The sequence below is a fragment of the Rhinolophus sinicus genome, linkage group LG04 (assembly GCF_036562045.2).
Source record: "Rhinolophus sinicus isolate RSC01 linkage group LG04, ASM3656204v1, whole genome shotgun sequence".
In the NCBI taxonomy this organism is placed as follows: Eukaryota; Metazoa; Chordata; class Mammalia; order Chiroptera; family Rhinolophidae; genus Rhinolophus; species Rhinolophus sinicus.
Genome location: NC_133754.1, coordinates 156079276 through 156092728, shown reverse-complemented (window position 1 = coordinate 156092728; position 13453 = coordinate 156079276). Strand labels below are relative to the sequence as shown.

The 13453-nt window shown below is 43.8% G+C and overlaps 1 protein-coding gene across 1 annotated transcript; it reads left to right on the top strand.

Annotated features, from left to right (window-relative positions):
• Positions 1–163: 163 nt before the first annotated feature.
• Positions 164–12663, top strand: BAG1 (BAG cochaperone 1). Its single transcript, XM_019732475.2, has 7 exons — positions 164–703; positions 2054–2182; positions 3582–3664; positions 5217–5330; positions 7021–7128; positions 9882–9944; positions 10464–12663. Exons 1-7 carry the CDS (start codon positions 667–669, stop codon positions 10551–10553), a joined length of 624 nt encoding a protein of 207 aa, XP_019588034.2. The 5' UTR covers positions 164–666; the 3' UTR covers positions 10554–12663.
• The last annotated feature ends 790 nt before the right edge of the window (positions 12664–13453 follow it).

Below are 13453 nucleotides of genomic sequence, written 5' to 3'. Positions count from 1 at the left end.
CGATCCTTTTTCCGGCTTTTCACCTCGGCCTTCCGGGGAAGGAGAGCTCCAGGAGGTTGGAGATGTGGGATAGAGAGTCAGCAGGGGGCGTGGCCTCGCTGAAGGGCGTAGGGCGTGACTTCAGTTGAGTAAGGTGGGGCTTCGGCTGAGTAGGTGTGGCCCTGGGCGGCTTCCCCACTAGGGAACGAGGCAGTAGCCCCGCCGGCTCCGAGAATCGGGGCTGGTAGGCCCGGGCCGGGAGGGGCGGGACGGGGAAGTAGTTCCGTGGGGTTGCTGGTGTGGTGCTCAGCTCCTACCGCTGGGCGGGTAACAAGCGCTGATCTGGCTGAGCGCAGTGGCGCGCGAAGACAGCGAGGCGACCGGGAGCGGCTGGGCCCCCGGCGGCGCGCCCCTCGGCCGGGCCGGGAGCAGCGCCAGTCGGTGCCCCTGGCCGAGCGCGGTCCGCCTCTGTCTCAGCGATCATCTGTCCCGAGTGCGGCCAGAGGGCATGTCGGATCCACCAGGGGCGCCGCCGCCGGCGCTCGCAGGCCGCGGGTGAAGAAGAAAGCGCGGCCTCGCCCGGCCTGGAGCGAAGAAGTGGCACGGAGCGAAGAGGTGACCGAGAGCGAAGAGGTGACCCTAAGCGAAGAGGTGGCCCAAAGCGAAGAGGTGGCCCAGAGTGTGGAAATGGCGGCAGCTGGGCTCATCGTGACTGTCACCCACAGTGAGCACGGGTGGCCGGGTGGGCTCCCTCCTGGGCTACGCAAGTCTGGCCGGGTCTGTGAGTTTGCCCCCGTGTCCTCCTGAAGCGGGTGCCCTGGGTTTGTCCGGGCGTCCGGAAGTATGGGTTCTTGTTTGTGTCCGTGGGGCTGGCTTTTGTCCAGGTCTTCTGTCAGCACACCTTTCTGTATGACCGCTGTATTTTGTCTCAGGTCGTTTGTCTGATCGTTGACATTCGTGCTTCACATCGTGGTCCTGGTTGTATGTGTTAGTGTGTGCCTGCACGGTTATTGTGGGACTTTGTGTCAGGCTTGTATTTGACCATGTGTATGATTGCTGTGTTTCTGGACAACTGTGTGTGTGGAGTCTGAACTCATGTCCGCTGTTTGAATGGGCCCTAGGTCCAAGCATACTCTCTGACACCCTTTGGGTCTGTCTGCTGTTGGAGTTGATGCAGAACTAAACAGTCAATTCACTGGAGAGCTAAGTTCATGAGATTTCCTCAGGACCAGAAGACCCCAGGGCCTCAGAATCTGGAAGCCCTGATTCTAGATCCTGCAGTTTTGAGTGACCTTGAAATGTCTCCTTCTTAGGCATCTGGTTTCTTCTCTGTGAAGCAGAGTTGGTAACACCTGTCCCTCTGACTTCACATCTGTTGAGCAGGCTCAAGGCTTAGCCTATTCACTGGACATAGGCTACTTCTTTACTGTCCACATACCTGGAAAAGAATTGGCACCTCTGCTCCAAAAAAAATTATTTGCTCTTTGAGTTTATTCACTCATTTGTCTATTTAGTGAGCACCAACCATGTATGTGCCCATTGGTAAAACAGTCCCTTGCCCATTAAAGGAGACAAAGGCCAGTACAGTATCCAGTACAGGGCAGTCCGGCCACAGGAGACAGATGGCTTGTAATGAAAAGCATGGACTTTGGAATCAGATCCGAGGTCAAGTTCTGATTCCATTCGGGTCTCCATAGTCAGTTCTTAACTGTACTGAACTCACAGTTTGCTTATCTGTGAAATGGGGAATAATAGGTAGTACTTACTTCATAGGGTGGTTTTGAGGATTAAATGAAATAATGCGTGAAATAAACCCAGTCAGCCCCTTGTGCATGTTAAGTCCTTAAAATATTAGTTGATACCACTAATATTGGTCGTTATTGTTATAATAGAGGAAACAAAAATCCTTGAGCAGATCACCAGAGGAAAGCCGGGCAGATGGGGGGAGAGGCTGTTTGGGGTAAATGGCATAGGAACTGGGTCTTGAAGACTGTAAATAAATACAATAAAATGTCAGTCTGTATTGGTTTATGTGAAAGAATTTTCTTCATCGGACGCTTTTCTCTCTCCCAAGGCAATGAGAAGTATGACCTTCATGTTACTCCGCAACAGGGCTGTAGTGAACCAACTGTCCAAGACCTGGCCCAGGTTGTTGAAGAGGCCACAGGGGTCCCGCTACCTTTTCAGAAACTCATATTTAAGGGTAGGCATTTTTCTCTTCCAACTTTGAGCCCTTATGGCTAAATGGCCTATTTAAATAAAATAAAACTGCTTGACCTTACCTGATGGTAACTCTCAGTTTTTCAAACTGGGATTCTTATTTGCTGTTTGAATTTATTCACTCATTTGTCTCTTTACTGAGCACCAACCAGGTGTCTGCCCAGGTGTGCCCAGTGGGAAAGACTTGGAGGAAAAAAATAGTCATTTATTCCTTCAGCAAATATTTATTGAAGACCTACCATGTACTGGGTACTTCCAAACATTTGGTCAAGTATTAGAGTTGAAGTCATATGAGGGTGGCAGAAATCTTACCATTTTTGATGAAGCACATAGGCAGACTTGCCCAGCTAAGTTAGATCCTCTTCCCATTGTATGGTCATATCGTACTCCCTACCACTTCAGCACAACTTGTATTGAAATTACTGTTAAATAATTATTTTCATAGTTGCTGACCATTTGATTTTTCTGTTAGAATAACAAACTCTGTGAGGGCAAAGCTACTGCTATATGTCCAATGCTCGGCATAGTGCTGACACAGAAAGGGTGTTGAATGAACAAACTTACCAGGGGCCTGGCTTTGACAGGCCCAGTGGATGATGCTGATTTCATCCAAGACCCAGTCCCGGTCTTCCCATTCCAATGGGAACCCATTATTTTGGTGTCAGTGAGGCCAGATTTTTCCCATTTGGTGCCTGTCCTAATGGGATAATTTATACTTCATAAGTGTAACTTTTTGTCTTTTTAAAAATGTTTCATTTTAGAATTATAAAGGCAATAGAAATCCCAAGTTTTAAAATGGAGGAAACACAAAGAAGAGAATGTTCTCCTGGATAAAACCCCTCATAACATTTCAGCATATTTCTATCCAGTCTTTTTGTTTGTTTGTTGGTCCTGCCATCTGGTAGTATGGGTTCTTGTTTGTGGTTTTTTTTTTAGTTGACATAACTACGATCATACTGATTATAGTTTTTATAACATTTGTTTCTTTATGACACTGGGTATTCAGTATTTATTGTGGCATTGAAGTTTCTGGAATAAATGAGCTTTAATGCCTACAAAGTGTTCTGTTGTACTGATGTATAGTTAATCGGTGTAGTTAATCAGTGTCCTATTCCTAAATTTTTGGCTCTTTCCAATTTCTATTATGAATAAGGTCGCAGTGAAAATTATTGTATAACAGTTATTGTGCAAGACATGTCCAGTGATTTGTTTAGGATAAACATCTGAAGTGAAATGACTAGGTCAAGACACTTCTAAAAACATTACACCAATTTATCCTCTTCTATTTAGTGAACACAATTGTTTAGCTCCTGGAGCCTTGCTGAAATCTATTTTCAGTGTTGTGCAATTGTTACAACTTAGCATAACTTTCTTCTCTTCAGGAAAATCTCTGAAGGAAATGGAGAAGCCGTTGTCTGCACTTGGAATACAAAATGGTTGCCGGGTCATGTTAATTGGGAAAAAGGTAAACTGCTTTTTTCACCAGAATACCTCCAAATCAAATTGACTAAGGTCTTTTATGCATATTTCTGTTTAGAAGACCAAATTGGTGGACCCAGATTCTGCATTGGTGAAATAACTCCAAAAAGATGTAGTCTTTATCTGTTTGATGGGATTACCAGTTTTGTTCTCAATGGGCCCTCTGGAGCTCGTTGGGTAAGGTTTTCGCTCTGGAAGTTGGGAGCAGTTGTGTTGCCTCAGTAACTCAGCTTTTGTGTTAATGGTAGAATCTCAGTCTGGTTAAATAGGTGCCCGAGGCAGGCCTTACTCACTCGGAGGGAATTTGCAAGAGAATATTTTGTTAAAATAAACTTGTAGGTTTTAAAAATAGGTACTCTGTGCAAGTTTTAGGAGCCTCTCTCCCTTTAAACACTTTTTTTACTAAAGTCTCACACAGGAAGACAGTCTGGCTGGAAAGAAAGGTTCAGACTAAAGAACTGAGGGAGAAAAAGAGACAGTTGGTGACAGGTGAGGACAGTAGCTAGCCTCTGGGGTGATGAGAGAGGGCCATGGCCAGGCCTGCATTGTGACACGATGTAATTGTTGGTCAGATGAAGACGTTCCCTCACTTTGAGTGAGGTGACTGACTCAGTGGAAAGAGGGCAGAGATTAGCAACATGGAGGCAAAGAAAATCTGGTCCACACTTGGAACTGCCAGGGGACTGGCGCTTAGGATTTGGCCATAGAGAAGAATGTGAAGAGTTTGGGATAGTGTAAGAGTAGGAAGCGGCTGGCCCTGGCTACCAATTGTTTAGGTGAGAGAAGGGAAATATTCTGGATTCCTTGCTCAAGGGTCAGGAGAATGGTGATGGGGAATAGGCAGAACTCACAGGTCGAGGTTGAAGAAGCTATAGGACCCCGATTGGAGCTTCCCTGAGGTGTGTGGCGCCAAGTCTGATTCAAGTCTCAGCTCCACCTCTTTTGGGCTATGTGACCTTAAGTTACTTTACAATAACCTCAGTTTCATCATCTAAAATAGTACCTACCTCATTGTGTTGTGGTAAGGCTTAAAACACTAATACGGGTAAAGTGCCTAGGATCATGCCTGGCATAGAGGGAATGCTAAATAAAAGTATCATCATCATCATCATCATCATATTCAATGGGGGAACTCAGTGGGTGACTTTTTGGAATTCTGTTTAAAGGAATAGTAGAATTCCACCTGTCTCGCCGTTCTGGACTCCTCACAGATGTTCACTTTAATTCACTCATCCTTCAGGCTTCTGTCTGGCTGTTGATGATCAGCCCAGGCTGAGGCTGAATCTGGCTCCATTCTGTGAATCCAGGCTGTCAGGGCCTTCGCCAGAATGTTTATCTAATACCTTCTCTCCAGTCTACAGTCTTTGTAAATGGAAAGAAAACCTTAATGTGTAACCCTCTAGCTTACTTTCCAAGAAGTAGCAGAGTTAAGACTTTTTCTAGATGAGTAGTTTAGCCCAATTGTGTTCAGATTTCTTTTCCTGACAGAATACTGTCCCCGGTGACCACTGGCTTCATTTTATTCTTACACATTTTAGAATAGTCCAGAGGAAGAGGTTGAACTGAAGAAGTTGAAAGATTTGGAGAAGTCTGTGGAGAAGATTGCTCACCAACTGGAAGAGTTGAACAAGGAGCTTACCGGAATCCAGCAGGTAACTCTCTGTGGACTTTGACTTCTCTAAGAATTTTGTGGAGATACAAATGTGGTTATGAGGGCAGGCTCTGTCGTCAGACTCCCTTGGTTCATATTCTGGCTCCACCCTTTCTATCACGGTGAGCAAGTTTGCCTTTGTCTCAAGTTCCTAATCTGTCAAAAGGAGAAAATGATGGTACCTCCCTCTTAGGATTGTTGTGGCGATTAAATAATGTACCTTGAGCTTGAGACATGCTAAGTGCTTTGTAAGTGTTATCATCGTTATTTTCAAACCCCAGCCAGCATCCATTTGTGCTCCTAGGAGAGCACCTGCAGTGCTAGGATCATGCATTGTCTGAAATAGAATACGTTACTTCTCTCAGTCTAGTTGTTATAATGTGTTTAGCAAAGCAGAGAACATTGTTGATTCATAGAACATCCAAATTGAGTATGATCTTAGTGGGATGCGGTCATCTAATTCAATTGCTTGTATTAGAGATAGGGTACTGAAACCAGGTAAAGATTAGAAACAGCCCCACACTACTTATTTCTTTTTGACCTCCTCATTTTGTAACATTAAAGGATGTATGTTTGTGTTTTAATTACAAAAGTAATACATGCTGATTATATATAACTTTTAAATAAACACGTGAGCACTAGTAGGGAAAACAAAAATGATCTGTAAGGCCTCCACTCAAAGATAACCATTACTAAAAACTGGAATCTGTTTTTCCATCTTAAAAAAAAAAAAAATTAGTATGATGTCATATACACTTTGTAAATGGTTCTTTTATTGGATTAAAAAATTGAACATTTTCCTATGTCATTAAAAATGATCATACTTTTCAAAGCTTGCATAACATTTCATCATTTTTGAATGTATCATGGTTTACCTAACCAAGTCTCCATTGTTCATCACCAAACATAATTTTACCATTTTGTGTAATGCTTCTTTGAACGACTGGACATAAATCTTTTTTGACTATTTCTGATTTTTTTGGTAGAATAAATTCTTTGAGTTGGAATTGCTGACTAATATTTACTGCATGTTGTCAAATCTCTCTGTGTAACTTTCGGCTTTCCTAAACATCCTCAAAGATCCCTGTTGTCACCAGCTAAACTGTTCATTTGGCCAGCAATGTGAATAAACAGCAAGACAATTTAATATAAATAATGTAAGTGCTGCCATTAGTTAGCATATGTCTGTGTCAGGAATTTTATTAAGGGTCTATATATATTTACCTTTATCCTCACAGTAACCATATAGGGTGTGGGTGTCATAATCTCCGTTTTAAATGAGGACACTGAGGCACATATAGGTTAAATAACTTGCTCAAGCTCATAAGCCAGTATAAATGGCAGTCAGAATTCAAGCCCAGACCTGTCAAACTCTAACCCCTATGCTCTTAATGCAGGCATATGTGCTCTTGTGTGTAGGTATATGTTCTGGCTTCTCCAGAGCCAGGCTGCAGGAGGCATTTGCAGCCCCAGTGGGCCAAATGAGATAGAATGGCCTATTTCATGGCTCAGGGCAGCCCAGTGCCAGCTTTTCTGTTTTTTTCCTAGAGATAAAGTTGTAGGTCTAAAGTCTGGCCCAGCCTGTTGAGGGGGAATGTGGGTTCAGGATGTGGCTGCTTTATCAGTGCCTTGGCTTGGAGTTTTCCATCAGCCTCAAGAAACCCTTGCAAGAATGCATTATTTCTCCACAGGGTTTTCTGGCCAAGGATTTGCAAGCTGAAGCTCTCTGCAAACTCGATAAGAGAGTAAAAGCCACAATCGAGCAGTTTATGAAGATTCTGGAGGAGATTGACACACTAGTAAGTAAATACTCAGCTGAGCAGAACTAGTTTCCTTTGACTACATTTCAGTTGCACTCTTTCAGTAACTCACCCTATCGCCTGAATATATCGAACACCTGCTGTATTCCAGACATTGCTAGGTCCTCTGTGAATATACAGAAAGATAAGACAGTTCTTAATTTCTAGTCACTTACATCCCACCAACATAGAACTTTTGTCATTTTTATTGACGTATACTAGTAGCATGTAATCCTCACGAAGCTGGGATCCAAATGATCCATGGTCTCATGGTCAGAGAAACATAAGGCTTCACTTTCATGATACTCATGTGACTGATATTCCACTGAGCTCATTACCTGTACGGAATTCATCCACATCTAGCTCTTGTGAGGTTGTTGGGAATCATTGACACTATGTTCCCTTTTACAAATGATGGTAATGATATCTCTAGCCTGGTGCCTCATTCTTTTTTACTTAAAGTCATTATCTGAAGTTGCCTGTTAAAGTCTGATTTATAACCAGTTGGTTATATTAGGTCAGTACAAAAGTAATTGCGGTTTAAAAGGTTAAAAATAATTGCAAAAACTACAATTACTCTTGCACCAATATTAACATCTTCACCCCAATGCATTTGACAAGTTGGACCAGCTTTTTTTTTTCAATTATAGTTGACATTCAATATTATTTTATATTAGTTTCAGGTATACAGCATAGTGGTTAGACATTTATATAATTTAGAAAGTGATCCCCCTGATAAGTCTAGTACCCACCTGGCACTATACATAGTTATTACAATATTATTGACTGTATTTCCTATGCTATACTTTACATCTCTGTGACTGTTTTGTAACTACCAATTTGTACTTTTTAATCCCTTCACATTTTTCACCCATCCTCTGAACCCTCCTCCCTGTTGGCAACCATCAGTTTGTTCTCTGTTTCTATGAATCTGTTTCTGTTTTGTTTGTTCATTTATTTTGTTCTTTGGATTCCACATATAAGTGAAACCATATGGTATTTTTCTTTCTGTCTGACTTATTTCACTTAGTATAATACCCTCTAGGTCCATCCATGTTGTCTCATAATGCCTCATTCTTGATGTTGAATTACTCTGCTTGGGATTCTGTGGAGGGTGAGAGAGTTTAAAAAAAAAGCAGAAGGTGCTTTTCCTGCCATAATGAGATCATGGTCTGGCCAGGACATGGTATCCATACATAGGAAACAGTGAAAGGACAAAGTCTGTGTTATATGAGGTCTGGCAATTAAGTTTGCAAACTTGCCACCGTGCGCTTTTATTGGCAGCACTGTATAAACAACTCGGTAAGGTTTCATAACCTTGGTATATCAGTTACTCACAGCTGTGTTCGTGGCGACATGTGGTGGTATCTTGCTGAGTAGCGTTCATTATTGTTGTCGTGTGTTTTTGTGTGCTGTTGTGAGAATGTCTGAGCTTGAATTAGAGCAATAAGCAAACATTAAATTTTTCATTAAATGTGTCAAGAGTGGAAGTGAAATCAGGGACATGTTACTCCAAGTTTATGGGGATAATTCCATGAAGAAAACGGCAGTGTACAAATGGATTAAATGTTTTCCTGAAGGGAGAGAATGCATCTCTGATGAAGAGAGGTCAGGGCGGCCAGTAACAAGCAAAACATGAAAACATTGCAAAAATTCATCGAATTGTGTGTCAAAATCATTCGCTAACTGTGAGAAGCATAACAGACCAAATAAACATTGATAAAGAAACAGGAAAATCTTAACCGAAATTGTGGCATAAGAAAGATGTGTGCAAAATGGTTCTGAAGGAGCTCACTGATGAACAAAAGCAAAGGAGAGTCGAAGTTTGCCAAGACCTTTTGGAGAGGCAAGGCGATGTTTTGGGCCATGTTATCACTGGTGATGAAACATGGGTGTACCAATAAGACCCTGAAACAAAGCATGAAAGTGCACAATGGAAGTCAGCCAATTCTCCATGACCAAAAAAGTTCTGTCAGTCCCAAACAAGTCAAAATGATGTTGCTAAACTTTTTTTGATATCAGAGGCATTATTCATTATGAATTTGTACCAACTGGACAAATAGTTAACCAAGTTTACTATTTGGAAGTGCTGAAAGACTGCATGAAAAATACGAAAACTACCTGAATTTTTTGCCAACAATTCATGGCTCTCACATCATGACAATGCACCAGCTTACACGGCACTGTCTGTGAGGAGTTTTTAGCCAGTAAACAAATAAATGTATTGGAACACTCACCCTACTCACCTAATCTGGCCCCCAATGACTTCTTTCTTTACCCGAAGATAAAGGGAATATTGAAAGGAAGACATTTTGATGACATTCAGGACATCAAGTGTAATATGACAACAGCTCTGATGGCCATTCCAGAAAGAGTTCCAAAATTGCTTTGAAGGGTGGACTAGGCGCTGGCGTCGGTGCATAGCTTCCCAGTGGGAGTACTTCGAAGGTGATTGTAGTGATATTCAGCAATGAGGTATGTAGCACTTTTCCTAGGATGAGTTCACGAACTTAATTGTCAGACCTCGTAGATCAGTTTCTACGGCCCAGACACTGAGAACAAAGGGAGCTTTTATAGGGACAAGAACCATAGAAGGGGCATGGAGGATACAGACCCAGAGAAATGATTCCTGAAAATGCATGTCTCATTCACAGTGGTGACCTATGACCTATTTGTATACTGTGAGTATTTCTGATGTGTTCTTACATCATTTTCACTGGAGATCATTTATGTGTCAACTTACTTTCCCATAGATTCTGCCAGAAAATTTCAAAGACAGTAGACTGAAAAGGAAGGGTTTGGTGAAAAGGGTTCAGGTGAGTTGTGTGATAGAGCATTATAAAGTGTAATGTGTTGGTGTGTGTGTTTATCTGTTCAAAATAGGGTATAGTAGAATTGTGTGTGGCTTCTTTTGGTTGTTACTCAGCATGAACACAGAACATAAGAGAATTGCTCCTTTCTTGTCCCTGTCATTATATATCTGAATTTAAACTAATTGGGAAGGAAGATCACTGGAGAGCAGATCAGGCTGACACACAAGTCAGGGAGGCACCATTCATATGTACAGTGCCCCCTGAAATTGTATGGTTGCAGTGACAAGGCTTCCTGTCCTCACCACCCTTTTGGGGGTTGTGGGCCTAGAGCATTGTCAGAAACCCTGGTCCTACGCATCCCTCTACTTCCCTCTCCTTACTTTGGAGCCCAGACCATCCCTGCACAGCCTGTTTCAGCTTGAGTCAGTCACCCGTGGGTTCCCCAGAATGGCTGAGCACAGAGCCATGCATGGGCAGGGATTGGCCAGCCCTGGACGGACCCTCACTGCATTGTACCTTTAGGCGTTCCTAGCGGACTGCGACTCAGTGGAGCAGAACATCTGCCAGGAGACGGAGCGGCTGCAATCCACAAACTTGGCCCTGGCCGAATGAGGTGAGGTGGAGAGAGGCTGTACGGCCCTGAAGATCCACATCACCAGCTCTGCGCTCTCTGGGATGGAAGTCATGTGATTCCTCTAGGACTGCTGGGGACAATTGTCCAATTGCCAGTTTTCCTTCTCCTACACCTGTTCTCAATGAACGAGTATTGTCTTCACAATCTTAAGTAGAGCTCCTGTCTGTTTTCTCACTCTGTCTCTGTGTAACTGCACTGTCCAGCAGCCCCCCTTGTCTGGGGAGGGCCTCCCCTGCCCACTTCTGCCCTGCTCTTTTGACCCTTGGGCTGGTGAGAGCTCTCATTTGTCCTGAAGTAGTTCGGGTTTATAGGCCACCCTGGTCTTCAGACACATGAAGCCTTTTTGCCCTTGTGATCCCGTAGCCCCAGAGCTATAACCCAGAACCACCGGGAGGTTGCATTTAGTCAGGAATATTGGCAATGGCTCAGAACAGATGTTTGGCCCAACGGTAGTCCAAGTACCCCTCGTTGTGACCTAATTCTGGAGTAGCTGGCCGGGTTGTTGGTTCATAGATTCTGTCCTCATCTCCCAGTGACCCTGTCCAGTCACAGGCCAGGAGATCTCGGGGCCATTCCTGGGGTGGGGCCTGTGGTTGATGTATGGACTTCCTTGACCCCAAGCAAATCTTTAGAAGGTTAGAACCCAGTGTTGACTGAGTCTCTGCTTGAAACCAGGCCAGAACCAGAGTGAGTATAGCAAGCAACCATAAACTTCTCAGGAGTTCCTTCAAAGGCATTTCTGTTAGCCGTACCCATCTGAGATCTACATTTCCTTCAAGGCTGTTCCTATCCTTTCTGTGGCCTCCCCCACACCACACACACCCATTGTTATTTAAAAAAAAAAAAAAGTTTGTATACAAATCAGAAGTAGAAGAGTGTTTAAACTTTTTTTTGTTGAAGTATGAGAAGCAAAAAGCCTGTGTTTCTAGTTGTTATTTTAATAAAGTCAAGAGTGGCCCTGTGTGCCAGAACTCTTAAACTGGTCAGCTGCTGTCACCTCATTTTTTTCACACGGTGCCCAGGAGTCGGGGGCTCCTAACAGGCCACTCTGAAGCCAACCTTATTTGGCTGAGAGGGCATCACTGAAGTCTCAGGAATTTAGGACTGCGTGGGTGGGACCTAGGATAAGGTGGTGGGAGGGTGGAGAAGTAGATGAGGCTCAGGGCCCAGCCCACCCTACCCCCAGCTGTAATCAGAGCAGTGCAGTACCTTCTGTTTTTATGTTACAGTAGCTGTGTGGCCTTGGGCCACAGTGTTTAATGAGAACTTACTGTGTGCCAGATACTGTTTTAAGTACTTTAGATGTATTAGTCATTTAATCCTCATACAACCCAGGAGGTAGACAGATAATATCCCATTTTAGAGATGAGGAAACAGAGCTTAGGTAATTTGCTCAAGGACATAGAGTAAGTGGCAAAGCCAGGACACCAAAGCCAGGACACCAAGCTGGGCGGTTTGGTTCAGAGCCCATGCTCTTAATCTCTACTGTATTGCCTCCCAGTCGACACAGAGTGGTGTGTTCTCACTTTCTCTCTTCTTCTCACTCTATCTCCCATGTTGGTCTCCACTTCCTCTCTGTCCCTCTCCAGAGCACCATGAGTGATCATAAAGTACAAATCTTACCATATCAGTTCCCTGCTTAAAAACCTCCAATGGCTTCCCAGTTCTGTTAGGATAAAGGCCAGCGTCCTTACCATATGCTCTCTCCCATCTCATCTCAGGCCACTCTCCTGTTTGCTCTCTGCAGTCAGCCACTCTGGTCTTTGTTCAGGTCCTCAGATACTCTGTACACTCTGCTTTCCTGGGGTTTTTGCACATGCTGTTCTTCTTGGACAGCTCCTTACCACCCTTCTTCCCCTCCCCACTCCCCTTCCTAGGTAACTCCTATTCATCCTTCAGAACTTAACTCAAATGTGTCTTCCATGGAGAAACCTCACTTCCTGTCTGAGAACTTATCAAGCTCCCTCTCACAGTTTGCCATAATTTTTCTTTCATGTATCATACTCTGTCATGATTTATTTATGGGATTATTTGATTTAATACATATGTGCCTTTAACACTCGACTATAAAATTCTTTGGAATAAGGAGCTTCTTTGTCTTATTAATAGCATATTTGAAACACAGTGTCTGGTTTATAGTATCTAGGTACTCAACAAACTTTTGGAGAATGAATGAATGTTGAACGTATACATCAAGAGTGAAAATCCTGGGGTGGCCGGGTGGCTCAGTTGGTTAGAGTGTGAACTCTGAACAACAGGGTTGCCAGTTCGATTCCCACATGGGCCAGTGAGTTGTGCCCTCCACAGTTGGATTGAAGACACAAGCTGCCGCTGAGCTTCCAGAAGGGCGGCCGGATGGCTCAGTTAGAGTGCGAGCCCTCAACCACAAGGTTGCCAGTTCAATTCCCGCATTAAAAACGGCAACTGGACTTGGAGCTGAGCTGTGCCCTCCACAACTAGATTGAAGGACAATGACTTGGAGCTGATGGGCCCTGGAGAAACACTATTCCCCAATACTCCCCAATAAAAATTTATTTAAAAAAAAAAAAGTGAAAATCCCACAGCTGCGCTTGGTGACTGAAGCTCTGTCAGCACCAATTTTTTGGTCCCAGGAATTTATAGCATCAACAGCCATCATCTTAAGGGCTAAAAAAAAAGAGTCCCTAAGGCATGGGCTGCCTGGTAGATGTGCAGGATGGCGACTGGGGCCTGTACACATGCCCACTCACACAGACCTGCCCATCTGCAGGGCATCTCTGCCTGTGAACAGGGAGAGAACATCTTTTCACATCTCTTGTCAGTTGCCCCCTTTCCTGGGACATTATCAGTCCTACTGCAGGGGAACAAATGGGGCTCAGTGATCCCACAAACTTCCTCA

What these genes read in the sequence shown, in the direction of transcription:
- BAG1 (XM_019732475.2), top strand. Translation starts at nt 667, where the DNA reads ATGGCGGCAGCTGGGCTCATCGTGACTGTCACCCACA. An exon ending in CATCGTGACTGTCACCCACA is followed by an intron (nt 704 to 2,053) that starts GTGAGCACGGGT and finishes CTCTCTCCCAAG; the next exon opens with GCAATGAGAAGTATGACCTT. An exon ending in TGGAGGAGATTGACACACTA is followed by an intron (nt 7,129 to 9,881) that starts GTAAGTAAATAC and finishes ACTTTCCCATAG; the next exon opens with ATTCTGCCAGAAAATTTCAA.